Source organism: Adelges cooleyi, unplaced genomic scaffold (assembly GCF_023614345.1).
Source record: "Adelges cooleyi isolate 19-005CV unplaced genomic scaffold, UGA_ACOO_1.1 ACOO_flye_CR_arks_rails_tigmint_CR_PRNA_108, whole genome shotgun sequence".
NCBI classification, from domain to species: Eukaryota; Metazoa; Arthropoda; class Insecta; order Hemiptera; family Adelgidae; genus Adelges; species Adelges cooleyi.
The window spans coordinates 9,831,143-9,843,953 of NW_026095761.1; the positions used below are offsets into that span (position 1 = coordinate 9,831,143).

The 12,811-nt window shown below is 30.5% G+C and overlaps 1 protein-coding gene across 1 annotated transcript in view; it reads right to left on the minus strand.

The window, feature by feature from the left end:
- Positions 1 to 290: 290 nt before the first annotated feature.
- LOC126841890 (chaoptin) overlaps positions 291 to 12,811 on the minus strand; it is a 56,000-nt gene continuing 43,479 nt past the window's right edge. Inside the window, exons 5-8 of the mRNA XM_050578658.1 lie at positions 10,961 to 11,071; positions 8,406 to 10,878; positions 7,806 to 8,322; positions 291 to 2,678 (exon numbers count right to left, since the gene is read on the minus strand). Of these exons, the coding sequence (XP_050434615.1) occupies positions 2,329 to 2,678; positions 7,806 to 8,322; positions 8,406 to 10,878; positions 10,961 to 11,071 (3,451 nt within the window). The 3' untranslated portion in view covers positions 291 to 2,328. The remainder of the gene's footprint in view (positions 2,679 to 7,805; positions 8,323 to 8,405; positions 10,879 to 10,960; positions 11,072 to 12,811) is intronic.

Genomic DNA, 12,811 nt, shown 5'->3' on the forward strand with positions numbered 1-12,811 from the left:
TAGTTTAAATTTGTACTGAAGCATATTTTGAGTGACACCAGTACTGTCAATACATGTTCGCCGCTGATATGAAGTTATATATGATATAAAGAAAAATGCTAGCATGTAAAATAATGAAACAATAATATTTTTTATGAAATATTGATATTTATTTATTATTTACAAAACAAAGCTATAATAGTGGTACATACATGAAATTTAACAACTTTAAGTACATGTCTTAACGGTCTTATTATTAAATAAAATTATATAATACTTACAATAGGTATATAATATTATAGTAGCTGGAAGGATAAATGGTAATATTAACAGGACACTTAATTTTTAACGATTTTAATATACTACAATTATAATATTAATAACATTTTAATTTACATTAAACTATTTACAGTATCATATAAGTTAATGTTTAATTTACCAAATACCGTAAAATTCATCAAAAACTATAATCTTTAAATAGAAAGTAATTTAAAATTATGTTTACCTCTGCCTGGATCATATTGTTCTTGTTAGTCATAATAATTCAAACCTTTAGTGGAACATTTATACAAGCGACAGAACTAAAATCTAAATATTCAATTTTGCATTTAATAGGTTAACCGGAATTTCAAATGTATTTTGATAATTTTTAAAATATTAGTCAAATAAACTTCCTCAGCTTTTTGCAGACCATAACAAATTTTGAATGATTGTGCCATATGGCGTTGTTATCGGTTTTGTATTCATACTGGATATGCAATAAAAATTATTTTAGGTGAGAAAGATAAAATTTTATTAGCGAGCTCCTCACTCACAATGCAGGTCGCCAATTGACATAGCATTTAGGTTAAAGTATTATTATTTTTTTTTATTGATTATGTTTCGGTGAAATTTTCCGTTTGAAACATTATAATTTTATCATTACGGATAATGTTTTCGTGCTCAAACTTTTACTTCATATTCTAATGAATAATCATTTTTTTCGAAAAAACATTGTTAAAAACCTCAGTTCCCCAAAAAGAGATAATAACTCTTAAACTCTTGTGAAACATTGATTTAAATCGAATACTTTAATTTTAGGGTTACGGGAAGAGTTCTACGCTTTGTAACAGAAATTAAATACGAAGAAATAATTTCATTACGGCGTTGTTAAAACAGAATTAATCTGCTATTTTTAAATATTTACAATGGTGTTCTGTTTTGCGAAAAATGCATATTTTTTTATGTACATAAGTGTGTTACTTGATTATTGCATTCAGCATGGAAAATTAAAATTAAAATGAAACGATTTTTTGTACCTATAGTATTCTTCTCTCTCTCTCTCTCAATATAGGTAATTCATTTAATATTCAACCGTGCATACGCATAAACACTATAAAAAATGACTTACACAATGTTCATATAAAATGTCAGTCAGCTACTACAAAGCGAAATCGATCAAACATTCGTATTTAGGTTGGGTGAGACACATATTTTATTTATCAACTGAATGGGTAGATGCCACTACCTATATTATTATAAAGCAAAAAAAAAAAAATAGAAAATAATTACCAACTTTTGATTATTACTTTGATAAATGTAGTATTTGTATTTACCCAACTTCACCTTTTGTAAGTAGTTTTGGTTTTTATTTGTACTACATGGGATGGCTATAACAAGACATTTTTAAATGAAGTAATAGTGATTAGTAGGTATACGTTTACTTAAATCGCTCGAACCTCATAACAAAATGTTATCCTAAAATCAAGGTCGTTTGGATTTAAATTTATTCAAGACCGAATATCTACGAAGAGACCCTGTTTATAGTTGTTATATTTTTGCAAAATGTCATCTCATTAATAACGAAGCATAATATTGTTATTTTTCAACGCTAATTGTTATGTGCAGAATATGTTTATTATTTATATAAAGTGACGGAAAAAAAATGGATACATAATGTAGTTTTTGTAAAACATTAAACTGTACACAAAATTGTATAAAATACGATATAGTATAGTTAAGTTATAGCGCGTACGTCGATTATTATCACAAGGCTGGATTTTTTTTTTTTTTTTATATGACTGCAAACAATTAAATCATTGTATTTACTGTGGTTTAATTATTTCTAATTAATTTTTAATGTACATAATATATATATACATAAAATAACGTTATTAAGCCGTTTGCATACCGTTATTGGCTTTCGAAAAATCGTTTTATCCGGCTACGGCCGAACGGGAGGAAACCCTAAAAAAAAACTACATTAGGCATCACAGACTTTTTGACGAAGCCAAAAGAAGAAACGATGGCAAAACAGATAAAATGATATATTATACACAATTGACACGGTGCATGCAAATGGCCTAGAGCTCAGCATACGTTACACCAGACCGAGGCCAAATAGAAAACCACCAGTGCTCGGAGCAAACACACGATCAAGTGAGACGTCTTTGCGGCCGTGTTGCCCGTCCCGCTACCGCTCAGCGCACTGGCCTTGCACCGCAAATCCTCGGGGTAGATGTCGGCTACGGGCACCCTAGCACCACCGTTCCGGGGGTCTGAGCACATGACTCGTCGCACGGTCGAATGTGCCATTTGAGCTTCGGCCATTCCAAGAGTGTGCACCTGTACCGCTTCCCTGAGCCATCGTCGCAGCCATTGGCCCAACCACAATAGTCCGCAATCACATTGCAAAGGATTGTCGTCCAGGAACAAGCCTCCTGCAACAGGTTTAAACAAAATATGATGTACGCTATTATAGGCCATACGCGCCATTACAAAATATATTAACACGGATATGTTATTGGGCTGGACGCAAGAAGAAATGGCCATTGTCATGTCGCTATTTTCGCGGTACACTTTCACTTTCAGTCAGAGATGAGAGATTACAGATAAGTGATACGAGATAAGAGGCAAAATACGAGTGATAACATGATATCCTTGATTACATTTTTTTCCGTGGAGCGCAGAAAATAATAGGTAGGCAGATATAACAGTGGTAATTAGGTAAGCGTGAGTGAACTGGCTGGGACTTGCAGTAAGATCCAGTTAAATTTCAAAAGACGTCCCGAATTGAAAACGGCAAGCGAGAAGACCCTTATCAGCCATAGAAGTGGATTATTAAAGTCAATAACCAAATGGTACAGCAAGTAATAAGAGTTTGTTCTGCATCACTCTAGGAGTTGGAAGACGAAGAAAAAGAAGCACCATAATACCTTTGCCGTAAAAAATTGTTAAATGTTGGCATTTGAATAAGACCTTTTAGTTTATGTTTGGTTTCAACTCTTTGCATTTACAGTAAGTTTAATCGTTTTTAATAAGTCATTATTTTCAATGGACTACCAATAAACATTGAGATAATAAAAGTACGAGAATCAGTAATGAATATTTATTAAATATGTTTGTTTATTATTTGAGGATTGTAATGAATTGTTCACTTATAAGCAGTAAATATAAAATCGCGTGTTTTCCATTAATTCGATCAATTTTTGTCTTCAAGTTTAAAAGTTATAAAATATGTAAGTTTATAGCCAAAAAAACAAATGTAAATTTTGTAAAAGATAAACAAACTGTTTTTTTTTTTAAATTAAAACTATTTGACATAAAGGAAAATAAAATTAAAAAAATTTCTAGTAATACATAACATTTCATATAAAAATTAAAAAAATAATTAATATTAAAGATAACTTATTTTTGCTATATTAACTTTGCATTACTCTAAAACAAAATATTGTTTATTTTTTAAACTTTTACTGTCTTTTTTCGTAATGGGTTTATAGTGGTTCTCTTATGCATAAAAATAAGTAATCAAATATGTAGTATGGAAGTATAAGCAATGCTGTATTACATCCCTGATGTATTTTTTTCTCAAGTGTTTTACATGAAATCCACGGAGTTAATACACTATAAAAAAGACTTTTTTATAAGGAGTATTTAAAGTGTTGCTCTTTTTTACACATTTTATCTTATACATGGAACATGGTAAATTGATAAAAGCAACGCGGCAATCTTAAAACACGGCGTTCAAATATTTAAAGAAGGCATAATGTGCTGATCGAAGTATATTTTCTATTGTTCGATTCTTAAATCATATTTCTATACATGTGTCAAGTAAACGTGTTCGGAATATATTTAGATTAAACTGACTTTTAAGTCTATTGTATAATGACATTCATTTAAAATGTTTATGTTTTATTGAAAAATCAAATTATATCTCATATCTTAAAATTAAGTAAATATTTTAGTAGATCTAAAATGTGTATTATTTATAGTATGTATCAACTAAACATCAGAGTTTTTTTAGTAAATTAATTAAAATTAACTGGTTTTGTTTAAGAACTCTGTGCTTGAAATTCACTAATTCTGTCAGTACCTAAGCAGTAGGTAATTAATTATTAAAATAATAAATTTTGAAAGTCCAATAAGGACATCACTGCTACAGAAACTTAGGAATAATAACATTTCAAATGGCAACTCATCAGTAAAACTAATTCCAATAAATTGTATTTAAATTGACTCCTTATAATATCATTGTAACACTCAAATTAATTATGTGCATATTTTGTCTTCAGTATTTAATAGTATTAAATATAAACAACAAGTTGCCTGTAGTTTTTAAAAATCTTTTAAATTTAAATTTCTAATGAAAAAATTTAATAAATTCTCTCAAAGCCTCTTATATACGATTTAACATTACATTTTGTATTTGTACTTTATATTGGGATTTATTATTATAAAATAAAGTATGTACAACAAAATGTAGCTATTGCTACTTTTTTACCTAGAACAAGAAGTTAAATTTACTAGCTGTTGTTAAATGTATCTATTGTTGAGAGTAGCAATACTTATTTGCATATAACTTTTACTAACATTTATGTTGAATAATATAATTTTATTTTAAATTAATTAATACTCGTATTTAAATTTGAATAAGTACTTTATTGTAGTTATTACTAAAAATGTTATGCTTTAATGAACGTTTAGGACACCAGATAAAATTTAAAAAAAAATGTATTCTCTTACATTCGCTTTGAAACAAAAAATAAAATTATTATTGTATTGAAAACAGAGTAACTGTATGCTATAATACAACAGTATGGGATCTAGAAATTAAAAACAACATTTATATGTTTAGAACAAAAAAATTTCTTTGAAGAAAATATTTGAACCATTTTGTTAATTGTGTGCTTTAAAAAAAAAACGCTTGATGAAATCTTCGATTTTTAACTTATTTGGGTTTTGTGTATGGTAGAAATTAGACTATTAGAGTTGTGATACTTTTAACATTTTAAATTATAACGAATAATCCATTTTAAATACTAGTATGCTCCCTTCAAAATTTCAAGAAGGATATTATAACTAAACTTGTGTTCATACGTATAAGGTTTAACAGTAAACATTATTTTCCTTATATGAACTTTAATATTTTGAGAATCTTTTCTGTGTCGAAAGTAATTACATTTGTGGCTTCGAGTGATATTTTACTTTTTAAAAATCAAAATTCGTTTAGAATATATTTTTAAATTATTACTGTTTAGCTATTTTCAAGATTCGTATAATGTATTATACCACTTTATTCTTTTGAAAATTTAATTAAAGCAAAACGTTGATGGTATTTTCCGGTTTAAAGTCGACTGACAGACAACATACTTTGCATTTGTAAAGGATTTTAAAAAAACCGTTCTACTCAAGATGTAGGAAAATACGACAATCACAATGAAATGTTGGTTATTTTTTATTTCCTTATGTATACAAATATCAGTGACGCGGTCATCACAATACATGTATACTACATTATCTCTATTTAAAAAAATAAAACAATATTCTACCTTTGGGCCCAACAACTTATGAACTAATATAAAATTATGGAGTATTTCTATACTCCATATTATGTATTGACAAACAAGCGCCATTCGTTTGACCCGATCGACTTATGAACTTTTCACTTATAATAACATAAAGGACTTTCAAATGATAATGGAAAAAATGGACTTATCATTTACTTTATGGTCGTTTTTTTGATCTTAATACTCGTATTCTAAGTTTTCACTCGTGCTAAATGTCTTGTATTAAACTTACAACCATACTATCTTTTATAACTCACTTTATATTTCATTTTTTATTTTACTCATTTTTGTTTTAATTCTTTAATATTTCCTAATTGTCCATTGCGGCACATAAAACACGAGTTGTATAATCAAAAAGTATTAAAGTCGTTTTTTGAACTCAGTATAATTTATTGTAATAGTGTGTTAAATATTTACCTAATATGTTATTAAAAAATAAATCGTTTATTCGACTTACATGATGTATGCAATTTCGATAAGCTACATTAAAAATGTAAAAAAAACGACTTGGCAGTTAGCTTTGTGACAGACAGGAGAATACTTTTAGTTTGCTGTGCATTTGTTTATGAAATTTAACTGTTGATTTTTTTGTTTAATGCAAACAAAATAATGTCCTATACAACTGTCGCAATAAAAATGTCTAACAAAATGTTACCTTTACCTTTGTAACGTTCATTTTTTATTCTCTCCGCTATGCACTTATAATGTCTCCCTCCCTCGAACGACTACAATATCCGCCCTACCATAATAATATACTTCCAAAAGCGATTATTATTGTACAGTTGTCACCGTACACTATCACGACAGGTTTAATGTATGACATTTTTCACGTAGCTTCATGCCAAAGTACCGAATGAATTGTTAATAAGTATTTAAAAAAAAAAATGTCGATTTGCAAAACGTACATTTTGTACCTGATATTTAAAAAAAAAGTTTTTCAAATACTAATATTTTAACGTATCAAAAAAGGCGGTTGCGGTGACGTCGGCATGTCATTACGATAACGTTTTGCTTGACGGTTTACTGTGGTACGGTATATTCGAAATGTGTTTATCGACCAAACGTTGGCCAAGAGTGCGAAGAGAACGTATAGAAGAAAATCATAAATGGATTAACAAATAAAACACAAAACAACCGAGAAAAAAAAACAACCGTCCGAAATTGGAGAGCGCGTGTGTGGCTCTACAAAAAGTCGCGACACCACGAATGTGACTGTGGCGTTGATGAGGAGGAGAAGGAAAAGTAGTATGCGACGGCGGTCTTAGAAGTAGAAAAATATATCCGCACGGACACAGATGTGCTTTAATATAACCACCCTTGTGATGTTTTCCTCGTCTGCGGTGGTGCGAAGGACCACTGTTGCCATCTCCGTTCGCGTATAGTGTATACACTCTCTTTTGCTTGTCAAGCGGCACTCCGTCAGCACTTCACTTTGCCACTGTGACACTAGCCCTTTAGCAAGAAGAAACAAAAAACAAACTTCCGCACACTTGTCAGTCTAAATACTCGACGTGCTCGGTACTCTTTTTCCTTCCCTTACCGCCACCACGTCGGCGGTCGGTCTGCAGTCTCACCCCTTTAGTGTTTTTTTGTTTTTTTCCCGGTAGACACAAATGAAAAAACCCACTATGTTTGCATGGCACGAACAATGGCTGGTCCGCAAATAAACCACGTGTGACGTTGTTAAAAAATGTATTTACTTGGTCGTTCAATTCGTATCAAAACCCTCCGTTGTCTTTTTACTGTTTTTTTTTAAGTGACTTACATGTGCGGTGCCCGCTGAAAATCTTTCTTGTTTGGTATTGTGTACACTGGTTTTATTTCTACCGAAGTTCAACTGTATACCGTTGTACATAGTGCTACTAATTTCTCTATTTTATATATTATATAATATTTGGATTGTGTTTTTTTTTTAAACATTAAGACGAAATATTCGATAATATTTTAAAAAATAATTTACCTAACCGATTAAAAGTAACTATAGATCACGAAAAACCATACCTTTTAAAACATTCGTTCCGGAGTTTTCCCATGTAGTGTAATTAGAGTACACGGTCGACGGATTGAGTGAAGTGAGTTTGTTCCCCGTTAAGTCCAAAGTGAGTTTGGGCACACCAACCAACGGCAACAGCAAATCGGCTGGCAAATCTTCAATGGCAGTGTTTCTTATACTGATAGCTAGTCTATCGCCAGCCCCTAATTTTAGATCCGCAAATGTTAACGGGTCCAGTATCCGTAGTTTAGATCCTGTAATGTCCACGGATTCCAACTTCGGACCACAAGGATCCACTATGGGTCCTGGTAGTCGGGGTCGGTTTACATAGACCGACACGCTTCGTATGGAACGCACAGCAGCACAAACTATTTGCCCGAGATTCGGTCTCCAATCAGTGGCCAACGAACGGAGCGAAGATAGTTTGGATAGTGACCCTGCGTCGAAACGGTCCAAATAGTATAGCTGCTGTACTTTTAAGTGCTGCAATCGAAATAGATCTGTAAAACTCGCTTTAGTAATAGTCTGAAACAATATAATATACAATTCAATTAAATACGGCTTACTTTTTTTATATTTATTACACATTCAGAATTGAAAGGAATTACCTTTATAGGATTAGACGATAAATCTAATGATTTCAGAGATGGTAATAATGACCATACGTTCGCTGGAGAATAGGAAAGCTCGTTGTGGTCAATGTAGAGCGTTCTGAGCTTGGTCAACATTTCCATTGAATTTCTAGATATCGTTTTTAACTTGTTATGAGACAAACGGAGTGTAACTAAATTGGGAAGCGGAAACGGTGGAGTTTCACTTAGCCCTACGTTAGCCAAATTCAAATGTTTGATGTTTTGGACATAATGAAACAATTCCTTAAAGTTTGCTCTGATATTATTTAAAGATAAATCCAGTGATAATAAACTCGCAAGTCCTATAAATGCATTATCTGGAATAATAGTTAACTTATTATCAGCCAAACTTAAATTGGTCAGTTTTGATATTCCCGAAAATGTTGTGCCGTCAATATGATCTATTCGGTTGCCTGCAAGTGAAAGATGCTTTAACGTCGATCCCGTCTTCATCAGAACGCCTGTTGGTACTGTTAGTAGGCGATTGTTGGACAAATCCAAAGATTCAAGAGGCGTACTCGAATGAACATCCCAGCTTAGAGACTTTAAATTATTTCCGGCCAATGATAAGATCCTGAGTTTTGGTAACGTTGCAAACTGTTCAGTGTATAACTGATGTAATTTATTATCAGACAACTCGAGCACTTGTAAAGAAGTCAAATTACAAAATGCCTTTGAAGCTATGGATGTGATACCGTTTCCAGACAATGATATGACTTCCAAATTAAATAAATTAACGAATTCGGAGTTGTAAATTTTAAGAATTTTATTGTGGTCTAGATATAGCTCTTTGATTGAGCCTGATACTAGATATAAAAGTTCAAATGGCACGTCTTGTAAATTATTATAACTTAAATCTAAAAGTTTCACGTGAATGGGTGTTAGAGGGTCATCGACTGGAGCACGTTCAATGTAGTTTTTTGATACATTTAATGACAAAGGTTGTTTTGAATTTGTCGAGTTTATGAATGACGTTATTCGCAATTCTTTTAGTTGGTTTTCTTGTAAGTCGACGCGTTTTAAATTCGGTAGATGATTGAACGCTGCTGGTTGAATATATTCAACTTTATTGAACGACAAATCAACATTTAACAAACGAGGAAGATCATTGAACGCGTGTGCCATGATTTCGATAATTTTGTTTCTTGAGACGGTAACAGTTTGTAGCTGCTGTAAATTTGAAAATGTATTCGGCTCCAATGACATTAAATTGTTTTGATTCAGTCTTATGTCGTGAAGACGGGTTAGATTTGAAGCCGAAAATGTCCCAGGAGCTATTACAGAAATTTTGTTTGATTCCATGTTAAGGTACTGCAATTTTTCCAGCGAATTGAGTGAATCAACTGATACAGATAGTATATCGTTGTTATCCAACACCAGCCACATTAGAGACTTGAGGTGTTTGAGTATTTTCACTGGGAAATTATCATAGTAAACACCGAAACTTATTTCTAAGCTTTCGAGTGATGAGGATAAATCAATGAATACATCCGCATCTACATAATGAATATTGTTAAAAGACAAACTCAGTTCTCTTAACGAAATGGTTTTTTTAAATGGTCTCCCGGTGAGTTCCGTCAACTTGTTGTTCATTAACAGTAGAGTATCCAAGTGTTCAGCCCAAACTCCAAAGCAGTTTTCTTTAATTTCGTGTATAAAATTATATCCTAAATTTAGATGTGATAGTTTAGTGCAGTTGTCTAATGCAATACTAGGAATTTCCGTCAAACGATTCCCCGATAATGATAACGACCGTAAACTGGAAGATACGCCTGAAAAATCTTCTGAATCCAAGTGACCAAGATCATTAAATGATAAATACAGAAACTTTAGATTCTTCAGTGTTCTCACAGCCGTTGGAATTTCACCGAGTAAGTTATGTTCAAGATCTAAATATTCTAGTATTCTTTCCAACCCTTCGAAAGTTTTATGGTCTAAACTCCGAAGTCGATTACGGGATAAGTACATACGAACTGATCTTAATCCGTCAAACGCATTTGCTTCTAAGACTTCTATACGGTTCATATCCAAATGTAGATTTCGAACTTCTGAACGGCCGCCAAACATGCGACCTGACCAACTCTCTAGACGATTCATGCCTAGGTCTAAAACCTCCAGTTTGACAAATCTGTTTGGTATTATGTTGGTTATATTTTTTATGTAATTATCCCGTATATATAATCTGTTTAGCGAAGTCCCTAATTCAGTAATGGACACTGGAAACTCTTCCAAGAAGTTATTCGATATGCTTAATGTCTCGAGTAATGGCGGAGTTTTGATGGATGCTGGAACCGAAGTAAGCAAATTATTATCTAAATTCAAAGTAGACAGTGTTCGTAAATTTGAAAAGAAATCCGGAAATGTAGTTAAATCATTTTCGCCGATAAATAAATGTTGTAAAGTATCCTCTAGATGGCCCCAGTGAGGGTCTATAACTTCAATGTTATTGCTGAAATAAATATGAAGAAAATTAAAAAAAAAAAATCATGGTAATTAATTTTAAAAAGTTAATTTTAAGACATATAAATTACCCGTGTAAATTTAGCCAGTCTAAGTTTCTTATATTATTTAAAGATTTTAATGGTACACTGTTTAATTGGTTATAACTGAGATCAAGTGCTCTGAGTACCGAACCGGATAATCTGTAAAAAAAAAACAATTGTTTAAACAGATATTAGTATTTATAAAAATAGGTTATCTTATAATACATTTTAAGAGTAAGAGACAACATGACCGAGTAGGGTTAAATATAATTAACATTACCTAGTAAATTATTTATAAGTATGACAAAATAAATATTCAAATTAAATCTTTCAATATGTACATTTTATTTCTCATATAAAAATGAAAATGATATATGTTATTTAATAACATGTTTGAATTGTAGTATAAATTTATACTATCAAGTAGAATTTGATACATTGAGTTTTATCATTAAAATACTAAAACTATTAGTAAAGTTTTTAGTAAGTTTTAAATATATATGGTAATTGTCATTTCAATTTTTATAGCAAATGCAGCTAATTTGAATAGTTAGTTTCTAATTCTTTTTCACTTTATGCTATCAATTAAAATGAAAACAAATCACCTAACTTAAAGACAGATATTATGTATTTAATTCGACAAAAATATGCTCTGTAACTGTACATTGTTGCTTTACCGAAATAAAACTTATGAAAAATATTTGTTTTAATTTATTCTTTTAACAATATTTGTCTTTGTTGACTTTTAACAAACATATACAAAATACATTTTTAAGCTATATAAACTGCAGATGAAAAAGTTACAATTCAACAGTTTATTGATTCTGACAAGCTTAAAAATCTTGGCAATTATTTTCTTTAAAATGTATAAAAAAATCAGTCAAAACATTCTCATCTGGTGTAGAGAACTTGCGGATTTCCTTTTGAACATTGTTATTAAATATTTACTGAAGTTCATTTTTTCAGCTTAATTTATTTTTAGTTTTGCGTCGTGATTTAAAAACACAGCAAACTTTTTGCTAACGTTCGAGCGGTAAGTAGAAACTGATTGAAGTTAATAAGTATTTTCTCATTAAATCACCACAGTAAAAATCTCCATAATTTTCTGGCAACAGAATATTGTAATGGAAGTTTCCAATTTAAAACTTTTATCAGTAAATGAAAACCTTTAAAGAGTATTGTGAATATTTACTATCAAAAATATAAAATTTAAAAATAATATACTTAAGTATACCTATTACATAGGTAATACGTAATGTGGTATATCTATAACACATGCAATACTTGTAAATTAAAATATTGAATTAAACGTGATATTAAAAATAGCAATACAGTCACCGTGGCAATGTATTTTATAACCTCTATAAAATCAACGGTTTGGACTAAGTCATAAAAAAAACATTTTAACATTAATTTTTATTTTTTTAATACTTTTTATTATTTAGTACTCGAAAGCATATAATTAATATTTTTTAGTCAACTAGTATAAAATCTTAAAAATAAATCTTCTCAAAATAAGCTAATACGGTTAAGGTGGCGTTTTTTAAATAATTGGATTATATAAAATATTTAATATCAAAGTTTTTAATATAAACATGTAATACAATATATTTGTTAAAATTTGGTCAAAAGAAAAGCCAATGGACGTTTTCGAAAACATTCAATTGTTGATTTTTTAAACATGTTAAATGTTTAGTAATTTTAATTATTTTAAGAATAATGCACTAATATTTAATTATACCTTTATTTTAAGAAAAAAAGTATTTTTTTCCCTGAAATATTCAGTCATGATCAAATGTTTTACGATTATATTTTATTCTATAACTTAACACTTTTGTGTTTCACTTTACACGCTAAGTGCTGAAGTTATGGATAAGTATGTTTATAATCCACAAAAGG